The 14,181-nt window shown below is 38.0% G+C and overlaps 1 protein-coding gene across 4 annotated transcripts in view; it reads right to left on the bottom strand.

The window, feature by feature from the left end:
* The window catches only part of slc4a11 (solute carrier family 4 member 11), a 104,739-nt gene that overhangs the window by 44,749 nt on the left and 45,809 nt on the right, over window positions 1-14,181 (bottom strand). For 3 of the 4 annotated variants that reach the window (XM_005728661.1, XM_005728663.1, XM_005728662.1), the window contains exons 2-3: window positions 6,876-6,926; window positions 3,956-4,072 (exon numbers count right to left, since the gene is read on the bottom strand). In XM_005728661.1, coding sequence (XP_005728718.1) covers window positions 3,956-4,072; window positions 6,876-6,926 — 168 coding nt within the window. The remainder of the gene's footprint in view (window positions 1-3,955; window positions 4,073-6,875; window positions 6,927-14,181) is intronic. The other variant, XM_005728664.1, reaches the window with a different exon arrangement.

Below are 14,181 nucleotides of genomic sequence, written 5' to 3'. Positions count from 1 at the left end.
AAATATACAGAGTTGAGACATGTGCAAAACAGTGGCATTACTGTACAGTATGGAGTGCATAATGTTAAAGTTCCAGTAGTGAAGCTGAGGTGTCTATGACGTGTTCAGCAGTCTGATGGCCTGGTGAACCAGCTGAACATGAGAGGTTTTTGGACCAATTTTGTGTTCAAGCACCGGCACCGTTTCAAAAGTACCGATTTGGCACCGGTATCGGATAAAACCTAAACGATACCCATCCCTACTCAGAACCGACAGAAAGTGCACTCTCTTTTTACCATATCAGGACATTCATTACCAGGAATCAGTATTAGAAACAACAGCACACAATGTCAGCTGTTGTTTGGGTTTTTTTGTTTCGTTTTGCAAAAACTATGAATTGAAGAAAATGAAACAACTTGTAGAACCACCTTTAACAGCAATAACTTGAAGTAATGGTTTTCTGTGTGACTATCGGTCTCTGCAAAGTCATGAAGCAAGTTTAACCCACCCTTCCTGCTTCAGTTTTTTTAAGTTTGCAGACATTATTATTTATACACAGATCTCTGCACACCCGTTCTGTTGTAGATTTGGTGCTGTGTTTGGGTCACTGTCCCGCTGATTGACCCAATTTGGTCAACCTTTAGCTCTGCAATGCTTTGGTATACAGAGTTCTTCTTGGTGGACTCAAGGTGCTCAGGCCCTGTGGCTGCAAAACAAACCCAAACCCCATCCACCAGATGCTTGTAGATAACTTCAGTGTTTGCAGTTTCACTGAGCGTTGTCTGACCTTGGAGTGGGTTTGCTTGGACATCCAGTTCTGGGAAGATCAGCAGCTGTCTTGAATGTTTTCATTTGAGAACATTTGTTTTAGTTGGTGATATCTTTCTTTCTTGGTTTTGTATAAATGCAGATTTGAATACTCCAGAAGTGCAAACTGCCAAAGCGTCTTTATAGAGGCGGTCACTGCTGCTGCTGATTAATTCGAGTGCCATCAAATATCAGCACCTGGCTCACTACACATTTTCTGTATTTTGGCTTCATTTTTGCTAAATAAATAATGACACAGTGTAATATGTCACGTTTTGTTATTCATTTGACGTTTTATTTATGTAATTTTAAGAAACGGGTTATTTGTCTTATGTCTTGGTATGTAAAACCTCAGAACTGATAAAGGGTTTTACTGATAAAGGCCACGTTTGTCAGTAATATTCTGAAACCAGGCATGAATCAAGAAAGGGGAAATAAAAATGAAAATAGAAACCCCTCCTCCTGCAGCTCTTGCTCTTTTGAGATTAAGCACAGCACATGCCTGTGCCCGTGCTTAATACACCTAAAAATAAGAGGACTTTTTCATTGTTGACCTTTGGCCTCACATGGAATTTAAACCCCACTCTCCAAGATCAAGATCCTCTGCTTAATTCATTGTGCTGCCACATCCAACTTTCTTTCTGACTTTCATGCTCATTATACTGCTTTCTGCTGCTCATCTCATCTGGTCTAAAGACTGATTGGTAGGAAGGTAGAAACGGTCTAGTTAAATATATATAAAAACATATAATGGTGAATATGGTGGAGTTACACACAATTGAATGCTGTCCTGGAAAACGGGCTGAAAGATACATTTGAAACAAACATTTTCTCATGAATTAATTAAACAGACAGATGTTTTTAAAATTAGATTAAGATAGGAGCTGCTGTCTCTTGGTATGACGTAATCACTGAGTTATTTGCTTTTCCAAACCACTGCTTATTCAGGCAGACAGGATGTGATTAAAAGTCTTAGTCAGTCTTAGATTAATTTGACATGGTGGACATATTCCACAGTGGTCTGTGATAATTTGTGACACAAATTAAAAGCAAAAATAAGATGCAAACAACTAATGATACTGGGATCAAATGTATGTGACAGCTACACTTGTGAGGCTGGGGGCAGCCAGGAACGAAAACAAAACACTCTAATCAGCATTCAGCTGTGCTGTCAATGAGTAATGCACTGAAAATCTGTGAGCAGGAACTGCTGTGCATGACAAACATTCTGCTCCTGCAGGTGAGAATTTTGACAGCAGCGAGATTTCAACATATTACAGCTGTATAGAGAGAGAGGAATATTACACAAATCACTGGAGCTCAGGATGTGAACATACTCACTGAGATTAAGGATGAGCAGGAAGACAATTACATAACTTGAGATTATATCAATTCATCCTACCCTTCCATAGACTTAGCTATACTTAACTGTAGCATCTACCCCCTTGCAATATTTCTTGGATGTTCGGGAAGGCTGTCAGCAGTTTTATAATTTACTGAAGACACTGGATATAAAGTTAATTTTTTCAATCAATTCCATAAATGCTTCCTGTTTTGTTCATCCTGATAGTTCATTGGTCTGGAACTGACTGTCACACTGGCGTATAGACAGATACAAAACCGATAATTGAGGTGAGTAAAAATGAGGTATTTTATGCTTTTATTTTAGGCCCGACATAAATACAAGCTGTTCAACGTGAAGAAGAGCATTATCACAGCCGCTTTGTTTTTCTAACTTGTCCCCAGCTTGCACCACTACAGCTCTCTTGTCAGATGCCTTAAGTGTTACTATGTATGGAGACCCAGCCTAAGTGGCATGGTCACCTGTCACATTCAAAGCAAATGGGCATCTCTGTCTTTCCTCCTCTCCCTATGGTGCACCTGGGACTGTTACCATGGCAACAATAACCTGGGTTGACCCACCGGGATTGTGGTGATGGGGTCAAAATCATCTGCACCTGCAGCTGAGTAGCTGTCCATCAAGTCAACACCATCATGCCACCGGTCTGTGGAAGGGCAGCGCCCACCAGAACTCCACAGAAATTATTGAAATGTTTCTCACGCGGCTTTATTCAACAGGTTTTCTTTTTCTTCCTTCCTATATGATGCTCTATTGATTATGATTATGCTGACTGGAAGACAGTGGTCTCCTTTAAAAAAAACCCACCTATCCAAGTTTATTTATTTCATGTAAACTTCAACTTTCATGTAAATGTTTAGCTTAAAAGATGAAAAAAATGTTCCTTGTCATAAAATGCTAATAGATAACATGTATTATATATGTGTGTACTCTGTATCTGACAGTTTATGGATGTAATTCCTTATGCATGTAGCATTTTCAAGTCCTAGGCAAAGTTTGACAGCACCAGATTCAGAATGAGTTTGATGCTGGTGACTGTATAAACAACATTAGTCAGTGAGACAAGATGTTAATCCTTATGAAGCTTAATTCTCTCTCATTTTCTACCTGTATGTCCACCTGTATCCATATCAACTTACTAACAACTTCAACAACATATTGGCATTCACATAGATTCATGTGTCCGGCCAGTTTAGCACGTGTCATGATTGCTATGAGACTCACTTTAGCTGCTGTTAGTTGTGCCACTATGTTTTTAGAAGGTGGTCTCCGACTCGGTTTTTTTGCTATCTGGTGCTGGAAAAAGGGCACACAGCTTTTTTTCTAAAACATGATGCTTGTTGCAGCTGGTAATGATGTTGATGTGAGTGACAAAGAAACCAAAAGTAAACTAATGGCTGCAAAACTAAAAGATAAAGCTCAGCTGAACACGAGCAGAAACTATTGCAGGGGACTGCAGATTATCCTGGGATTTGCCTGTGGGTTCAGTATATTCGAATCTTATATGTACAGTATTGTTTAAACCTAACAAAAGTGTTAAATTAATATTTGATGAGGTTTAAGTTCATCTTTAGCATTTTCTTTCTAACAGTTTGTTTTACAGATTAAACAACAGATCAAGCTTTCAGCTTTTCTATAAAACCAAAGAATTATTTCTATTTATGGAGTCTATCGCCTTTAATTTCCAACTCACTTAAAAATCCTTCTCAGTGGCTTCATCAAGTTTATTTTTCTTCCTCCTTGTCCAGACTGCATACTCTAACCCCTGCTGCCCTCTCACTTTCTTTCCCTCTCTCTCTCTGTACTGACCTGGCCCAGGGCTGATCTGGTTGTCATAGAGGTGGATGTCATCTCCGCAGGCGATCGGCGAATCTTGTCCCTCCTCTCGGCCCTCGCTGCCCTCCTCCTGCTCCACCTCCCGCTGCTCTGGGGACACAACAGCACAGGGTCACCTCCTGGACTTCACCGGCTACCAGGCAGGGTAGCAAACTGACTTTAATTATTGTTGTTATCCTCAGCCAAAGTCACAAAATCCAACAGTCAAATTTATTTTAGTGCTTTGTAGAGGTTTATGGCACACTTTCAAAATGAGGAATAAATAAAAGAATGTGAAAGGAATAAATAAAAGAATGTGAAAGGAATAAATAAAATTTCTGAGTGAAGTTTTTCACAAAATAAATCTAGTCCAAAAATCACTCAAAAAAGGTAAAGCTTTAGACAGTGACAGGAAATTATTACAGCAATTATGCTTCTCTGTGACAACTCATCTGACAGTCAGTGAACCATCCAGACTCTGTAATAAACATCTGCTGCTTAAAACAAAAACCCTGAAAATTATAAGAAAATATTGCTCAAGTGTCACCTGAAGTATGACTAGAGAGCTTCTTTCTTCCAGACAGTCTCTTTCATTGTCAGATGATACGGTTGAGAATGACAGTGTGTTCAAGTGAAAAACAGGGAAAAAAAGTTATGTCTAGATATTATTAGACATAACTAGTCGTATACATGTCAGTGTTTTAAGGTGTATTTTACACCTTAAAACACTGACATGTATACATACTGTCAGTCTAAATACCAAATACTTCTCCTTCCTCTACATCTTTTAAAATAGGCAAACTATGGACCTAAAATTTGTGTCGGTGTACATTAAGAGATGAATCTAACCATTTTCGGATGGACAATGTCCAAAATATCCAGACTTAGTCAAACAAAACCAATGTACAGGATGTGCCCTTTAAGGTGCAAAAGCTGAAATTTGTTTTTTCAGCTCACGATTCCTCTCCTGTTCATATGAATACATAAGAGTAGTGTTTTAATGTCAATGGAAGCAGCAACAACTACTAAAAGGTGCTTTCAATTAGTGTAACGCACAAATAGCTGCAAGCAGCGGTCCTTTATGCCTAAAAACCTAAAAATGCCACAAATTGTCAAAGAATATTAAGAAAATTAAGCTGTTAGACAAGTGAGACATGACAAGTCTTTTATGAATCAGCAGGTAAACGCTGTTTTTCGCAGGGTTTTGGTGTGTAACGGTCAGGACTTTGCATGTTGGAAAGCATCACAGGACTGAGCCTGGAGCTTGTTTGGATGACTCATTCCTTTCCCTCTTCCCGAGACAGCGGCCCCCTTAAATCCAAAGCTCCAGTAACTGGTGGGCTCCCAAATATCATCCAGCGATCGGCTTGATGCGACAAGAACAATATCTCACTTGCTCTTTATCTGCTGACCTTATACGTGAGGAGCCCCAAATTTCAGTTCATTCAGTTTGTCTTGCATCAGGATCAACCCTCAGCATTTGACATTATTTGAACTTCACTGTGTAGTTGCCTTCCCTGCATCCCTCTGTGCCTTAGACTTACCAGCTGGGCTCTGACTTTCAAATCACCTTGGAGGAGAGAAGCAACTGCTAAACTGCAAGCACTAAATTAGAGGGTTAAAAAAAAGGAATGGCATTAATTTTAGGGAAATGTATTAAAACTTATTTATAAACTAATGCATGAAAAATATTCCAATCTCTCCATGTAGCAATCATGTAATTTATCTTTATATAACATATAACTAGAACTCCAAGTATGCAAAACGTCACAATTAGAGCTTCTTGTATTAAAAATAAATAAACTATGATTGAAATAAACGAATCACTGCTTCCTAAATGTAAAGCTATGCTGCCCTGCAGAACTTTGATCGGTGAATGCAACATCTAGAAAGAACAAGAGCTAAGGGACGAGGAATGTTGAAAACGTTAAACGATTGATGTGCATCCTTCAAACGGTGTGCAGGGTTTTGCTGCTGCCTTTGAGACGCCGTGGGACATAAAGGAACAACAATCACACGGTAGCATGTTCGGATCATTAAAAGAAACTTTGGAACTTTCTTGCTTCGTGTTTGGAGAAAAAAAAAAAAAAGATACATAACTGCCATGTTTGGTGAATAACACCACTGTGTCTCAGTAACCTGTTCACTTCTAACACCACAGCAAAGAACTAAATGACACAGATAGCATATGCACAGCAGAGCTGCTTCTGCAGCACAAGACACTTCAAATATTGTTTACTGTGCGACCGTGATTCACCCTTTAATTGCAAAGTTCACAACAAGAGCACTGACGTTCCAGACCAACCTTTGCTAATGAACCACTAAAGATAACAGTGGTTTGTAATGCCTACTTGCCAACAGTATTGTAATTACATTAATATCTGATAAAAGGTCGCATAATAAAGACATTTATGTTGAGCTGCGGCAGGGGGTCTTCTGTGAATGTGCCGAATGAGACGGTGTGTTGCAGGAGGGGAATAATTGGCTGGGGGAGACGGGGAGATCCAATGCAAGTGTATTCTGTCTTGACTGCCTGTGCTGCACATACTAATTGGGAGCTTCTCCTTGGCTTGAAGGTAATGAAACTGCCGTTATCATAACACAGAGTTTGTTGTTTATATCCAAATGGAGGAGAGTGTGTAAGCTGGGAGAGGTTTGGGTTGTTTTTTTGTTTTTAATTTTACGTGTGCTGCAGCTCCAATCTTTAAATCACATCTTTCACTCTAAATATACCTTACACAATACACATTACACATTACTGGTAGGAAGATGTTCAAAGACGTCAATGACAGCGGCTATATTCACTTTGAGGATTAGGCTTTTAGGTTCCATGCTTTTCTTTCCATTTTTAATACACAGTGGAAGAGGAACAAATGTTGAAAATTTTGTCCTTGTGCTGGTGGTTCACACTCACCCATTTCTTGAAAGAAGTATCCATTCTTGGACATCCCAGAGGGAGGCGCCTCTGTGAGAGCAAAACAGAGAAAGACTGTAATTACTGAGCTGAATCTAGGCAACGGTAACAGGCCCGGCAGGGAGCAATTACTCGTTATTATTTTTACACAGCAATTGCTGGTATGAGAAATGTTATGAATACAAATACGCATCATTTTCAGACCTCTTTGTCATTCAGGGTTATTATACATGGAAAAGATCTATGCATTTAAAGGTAAAACACAAAGTAATCCACGGATTATTTGCTTACAAGCACAAGTATTTGTTCTGTAATGGCCGCTAGAAGATGTAACAATGACTTCTTATAACACACTGCATGTGCACACGTAAATAACCCAGGAAGGCCTAAAATATGTTTGTCCTTGACATGAACTTTATCCTAACGAGTGCGGTCTATTTATTGTAAAGATGATCCACCCAGTCATCAAATATTTATTTTTTAATTAAACTATAGCTCTGCAGTATTCACAGTTTAAAAAAAAAAAACCAAAAAAACAAACCACATTTAGCTCTTAATGAGCCCATCTATTCATTCTCTCGATAAAAGAAAAAAAAAAAGCCCTTTCCATCTAGGTCAGCTGTCTCCTGAATGTCTATCCCTTGCATTTGGTACTTTATTAATCATTAAGTACCAAACCAATGTCCTATTATTTTGCATCTTGCTTTCAAGAAACAGCAGGTACTAATACATTCATGGTACCCACAGGATGAAAAATACAGCAGCGTTACATTAAATGAAATTCCACGCATCACTAGGAAATATTTTAGAGTTGCAATTTTGATCTTGACATCTTTTGTTGATGGTTATACGTACGGATTGTTATAAAGCACACTCTGTGTACATTTATATTTTAATTCAGTCTGAGCACATATAGCAGGCTGAAAGCTGCATAAGAAAAAATACGCTGCTAGACGCCAGAAATAAAATACGCTGTATAAAAGTGAATGAGGGAAACACTTTTGTTTGCCTACTGCAAGGAGAGCCATGAATGCAAATGTGGTACAGATGAAACAAATATTACCATTTGGGTATGGTTGTGGGAACCGAGGAATACAAATAACAAAAATTTGTAAAACTTATTTTAGGTATTGTACAGACTTGAGAAGGTTTCAAAATGCTTATTTTGACCATGAGGAATGGTGTATATTGTCAAAACTGATAATCGAGGGGAAATGCTAGAAGATGAGCTGTGAAATGTGTGGCAAGAGTTGCAGTTGCAGACTTTTTGTTGCTCTGTCACCGAGTTGTCAGACAAAAATGTCATTAAAAAAAATAATAAAATAAAAAATTCCAACCCCAAAAAACTCAACCCCTCTATAACACATCAGTTTCATTATTTTCCCATTACTTAATTGCCTCATCAGCACAAACATGTGTATCTCTGTTTCTTGTGTACATAGATCAACTTGCAATGAGACCTTGTAATATAAGATTTTGATAGCAAAATTTTCCACTCAGTGCAGGACAATGATCAGACTAAAAGTGAGCATAAATTGGATGACCATGTAGTTCAACCAGAAGGCAAAGAGTTCCCCTAAGGAAGAAACATTATCAGTAAAACGCAAGGGCTTCCTTCATTACATCTAAAACATGTTAACAGGCAGTGATTATGAGCAGTGCACATCCTTTCATCAGCAAAGGTCTTGACTTTTCTAATGCATTCAGCGATAATCCACATTGAGTTTCGCTTCCAGGCCAGCACTCATTTTGCATTGGTGGTGTGCAGCATTTTTTAAAATGGTGGATATCTCATTTTGGAATTAAACTTAATCTGGTGAAGAGCTCCACTACAAATGCACTGAGGGAATTTAGAGTACAACATTTCAGAGTGTTTGTCACGCGGCCCTGTGGATGTGTGCAGCATGCGGATTGCGCAGAAAAAAAAAAAGAGTGAGATATGGAGCAGGGATACTTTGAAGGTTATTGAGACATTGTGAAGGAAGAGAGGTGGCCCTGCCATGCTACCAGACTTCAGTGAGGCTCTTATTGAGCATTAAGCAAACATGTTTACATACTCATCCCATAACCACAGATCAACGGCACGTCGCGTGGGTAGTTTTCTGATTTGACTGCTAAAAATCACAGCATCCTGGACAAAGGGACACACACACTGGGAAAGAAATTGCACAAATACTCACAGATGTGCACAAGCACATACACAACCACTTTCACACAGACAAAAAAAATCATTATACAAGAACCGAGTGCCTCTTTTAACATGGCGACTGTCATAGAAGAGGGAAGTAAAGACTTACAACAGCTTTCTCTTCTGGAAAGGATTCTTTGATGTGACAACATCTAGCATACAAATACAGCATGCAACTTTAATTACACAAAATGCTCTTTCACTCTTGGGATAGGACACACAAAGCAAAACAATTTCAGAGTTAAAAGACCCAGGGATTCATTTATCCTCAAAACAATCAACTTTTTTTAATCCATACAGGTTCCTGCCTCAGTCTGCCACACATGCATACATTCAATTTTCTTAAGATTTCACCTCCTGCACTTTGACTGATATGGTTAATGCTGTGTTGATTTTTTTTTTCATGATTTCAAATAGTTTCTAAACCAACCGTTACCTGTTGAAAACATACAAAAGACCACTGATACATTTTTATACCTTTAAAGTGCAGTGAAGCTACAGTACTGTGCAAAAGGTTTTAGGCAGATGAGAAAAAATGCTGTAAACACAGAATGCTTTCAAAAATGGGAGTGTTAATCCTTTATTTACAATCAACAAAATGTAGCAAATGAACAAAAGAGAAATGGAATGAATAAAATCAATATTCGGTGTGACCACCCTTTGCCTTCTTCTAGGTACACTTGCACACAGTTTTGAAGGAACTCTGTTTCCGGGTTGTTCCAAACATCTTGGGGAATCAACCACAGATCGTCTGCGAATGTAGGCTTCCTCACATCCTTCTGTCTCTTCATTAATCCCAGACACACTCGATGATGTGTGGGGGCCATACCATCACTTCTAGTACTTCTTGTTCTTCTTTACGCTGAAGATAGTTCTTAATGACTTTGGCTGTATGTTTGGGGTCGTTGTCCTGCTGCAGGATATATTTGGGGCCAATAAACAATCATTTATATTTCTGGAAGCACTCTTTGTTTACAGCATTTTTTCCACACATGCCTAAAACTTTTGCACAGTACTGTAAATGGTTGGAAATCATGGCTCAAGTTGACCAGATAAAGCTTTGAATCTCAATTATTTCATTTAAAGCATGTGTCTAACTATCTTGCTTCACCTACTAAGAAATAGTCACCAACACAGTATATCTGACAGATTAACTAGTGGGTCTGTATTTTCAATAGTCATGCTGGTATTGGCATTCATAAAGGCAGATAAATGAAAATTTAAAAGGTAAATAAGACGCCGGAGAATCACCCTTCAGCCAAGTTATGAGTGTCGAAACTGCATAATTTATCCACCCGAAGGCACTCTGCAACTTCCCTGTTGGCAAAATATGTGCAGAAACACAACAATGAGCTGATCTAAGCAAAGCGTAAAAGCAAGTAAGCAATTACACAGAACGAATGTTAAGGAAATCTTATTATATTCTGTATGTCTGAAAGAAAGAATATCAGCTGTATACATTGGTCGCTAGCACATACAACCTCTTAAATCTACCTTGTCCTTTTTTATGTTTAGCTTTTCTAATAATCGTTATTTTCAAGTGTTGGCAGGCATATAGATTCTTGTTTACATGCGGACAGAGCCACAGCGATAGCTACCCAGTATTTGTGTTATGCTAAGCTACTCTTGCACTTCTATACTGCTTCAAAATTTATGCCATGCAGCTGGTTGTATGATAAATGTAATACACATAAAATGTCTTTTTAAGAAGATATTTACACATTTCCCATAACTTTTCATAACTAAAAAATACAAAAAATAAATAGCTCCCTGTACTTCCTTAGAAAACCTGCATGATTAAAACCTATCGGTTACTAATGTAAGATATTTTTGTGATTTCTTATGATAACTGTCACTGAACAAGAAAAAAAAAAAAGAAAAATCGGTTGTGACAAGTCTGCTTATCGGAACATTTTTGGTTGTGTTTCATTCTGATGCATAAAAGAAGTCAGCAGAAGCAAGTTTGTAAAACTAAACACCCTAGTGGTATTTATTCTCCAGGCTTTCTTTCTAACACTTTATCCTCAAGCATTAGGGGGGGAAAAATCAGTTCTGTCATCTGAGTTTTTTGTGCAAAAGAGAAAAAAAAAATGTATGTGGCATAATTCACCAACATCCTGCTACTGAACTATCCTCTGCTTCTCCAGGGTATGTGTTGGATTGTTATGGCAGTCATGCAAACATTATTTTTCTCATCTTTGTACTCAACACACACATATGCATCATCCCCATGCAGCCCGTTTATCTGCAGCTATTACATCAAACATATCTTGAATAGCAGACGACGAACATGGATGCACTGAAATATGTAGCTTTTATATTTTTGCATAGCCAGCTTTATTTCAGCTTAACTGTGACATCTGTTATTTTTTCTACTGTTTAGTCATTTTACATGTGCAGCAAAATAAACCCTGTAAACACAGACATGCTCACCGCTCAGCAGCCTGAGGTGGTGCTAGTATTCCTGCGTCATAATCTGCTCCGATCCAAATCATTTTTCTTTTACTCGTCTTCGCACATGCGTCTCTCTCCTAGCTATAATGAAGATAATGATGATGATAATGTAACTATCATTATGGCTTCATTAACCTTCTTTTAGCCATAAAACAACAAGCCTTTTTATAAAAACGTGATGTTAGTCTCATAACTGAGTCATAGGTGTCAAATAAAAATGGGAAAATTCATCCGATATCACTGTATCTCTAATTTATGCACAATGACATCAGTGTACTAAAGACCAGCTGCAGCAATGTATAATACCTAGAGGTTAAAAGGGTGAAAGATATACATCCTACTTGGAAGCTTAGTGTTTCTCATGGTTTCACTTTGCATTCAGTCCTAGATTTGTTTCTCGCATTTTTTGTGTTTTTTTTCCCCCCAACTTTGTACAAATGGAACCCCGACTTACGAAATTAATTCGTTCTTGACTTCCTTTCGTAAGTCAAAACTTTTCGTATGTTGAAGCACCCATTGCGCCTTTTGAGTGAACGATAGGCTATAGGCTAATTGCTAACTAACGACGTAACAACAATACGTCGTTCAAGTGGAACAGCGAAGCGCAAGTACGAACGCCAAGGGGGTTGTTTATATTTTTATGCAGTGTCTGGCTTCACTCCAATAATATGATCAATAGCAGAAAACCCTGTAATATATTATAGTTGAAATTAGTAGCACTAAGGCCATCTATAACAAAAACGATTCATGAAATGCATATCAGCACAGACAGAGATGTTTAGAAAATTATTGAACAAAGCCAAATCTTTTTTTTCTGTATCCTGGAGGGTTGCTCTGTTGACTGCTCTTTTATTTATGTGTCACATCATGCCAGCCTCCTGTGGATGCTGTGCTTCTCTGAACTGTGTCTTACTCTGAGTGTTGTGATCAGGAGCAGCATCATGAAGATTCATGTGCTCTGCTTGTATTGAGCTGTTTGGCACTGACAGATGCAGGAAGAGATTTAGAAGGATTGGAGGGAATGCACGTTATCCATGTTGCCGGCTTTGCTAGATCAATGAAAATACACCAAGAAGATTTCTCTGTTGTGAGACACTAAACTTCCCTTCATGATCAAATAGAGGGCTTTGTATCCAAATATAACCCTGTTTCCCCAGACAGCTGAAATCTTGTGTAAAATGTAAAGAAAAATGAAACCTCAGTAATAAGAAAATAATTTAAACACTTTCATGTTTATTATTTTCAGTTAAAGACAACTAAAGCTGAGAAATAAGATGACAGATATGTGATCAATTTGAATATGACACCAGAAAAATGTTTAAATCTTTACAGAACACATGTCCCAAAATGTATTTTGTAACGTATTCTGTTATGTTACTCAATGAGAGTAATGTATTCTGAATACTTTGGATTACTTAATACATTATTAAGCTTTTTACAATTATATGAATGTACTATTGCTGTGTGATTCTTTACTATTACTGAAGAATACTCGCCATACCAACACCAACTAGATTTTTAAATCTTAATATAAAATGAGTAACAGTAGGGTGGACATTAGGTAAGGCTGCACTTTTTGCAGCGATCTTGTATAGAAAACTATTCTGCGCATATATAAAACAGGTCCGCGGCTCCGAACCGCAGTAAAGGGGCCTCTGGCTAATACGTCGGGTTCTGTGTCGGGCTCGTAGCGGAAAAATAGCTTTACTTTGCTAGCGGCAGGCATTTATTCTCTTAATGCGTGTTTTGTTCCAGCGTGGAATTGTCAAAAATAGAGAGGGCATAGCCTAACATACGAAACAGGAAAAGGCCGCCGTGTAATCCCTTCATTTCAACAAAGTAACTGTATTCTAAATACCACCTTTTTAAACAGTAACTGTGACAGAATACAGTTACTCATATTTTGTATTTTAAATACGTAACGCCGGCACATGTATTCCGTTACTCCCCAACACTGTCTATGCATTGTAGTAGTGCTTTACCTTGCATGCATGGATGCACCAACAAATTTGTTTTTAAATGTCTCTCCGAGCCCATGCAGTGATTACATACAGAAGTGTTTTAGTACTGTCTGAGGCCCTAAAGATCATGGATATTCAATACTGTTTTCAGACTCTTATTTAGAGGAAGTTATCTGAATTCCTGCACTCTTAATAATATTATGTAAAGCAGATGACAAAATTATTTCTTTGCAATTTTAAATAGTTGCATATTTCTCCAGCACCCACTCATCTTTACTTCTGAAAAACAGAAAGAATGATGTCTCTTTTCTATGTGAATTTTTAAAATAGGGAATTATTCAGTTAGACACAGGGGTAAACAGACATAGGCACAGCCTTTTTTGTTGATTTATATTTTTATGCAGTGTCTGGCTTCGGTATATCTTTAACTCTAATATGATCAATGGCAGAAAACCCTGCAATATATTATAGTTGAAATTAGTAGCACTAAGGCCGTCTACAACTAATCTATAAATTTGAATTATTTGTTATCATGAGCTGAAGACACACACGTGCTGTCAGATGCAACTGATTTAGAGCCAGTGGTCCTTTAGGGACAGGTTTATTAGTCGTCATAAAGGTTATTTTATTGTCAAAGAACATGAAAGTGATATATTTAATTTGTGTCAACTCAGACCGATAAGTAAAGGTCACTGAAAAAAAA

Source organism: Pundamilia nyererei, unplaced genomic scaffold (genome assembly GCF_000239375.1).
Source record: "Pundamilia nyererei isolate P.nyererei 1_Seehausen unplaced genomic scaffold, PunNye1.0 scaffold00029, whole genome shotgun sequence".
NCBI classification, from domain to species: domain Eukaryota; kingdom Metazoa; phylum Chordata; class Actinopteri; order Cichliformes; family Cichlidae; genus Pundamilia; species Pundamilia nyererei.
Note: the sequence above shows the minus strand (reverse complement) of the source record. Positions and strands in the feature narration are given on the sequence as shown.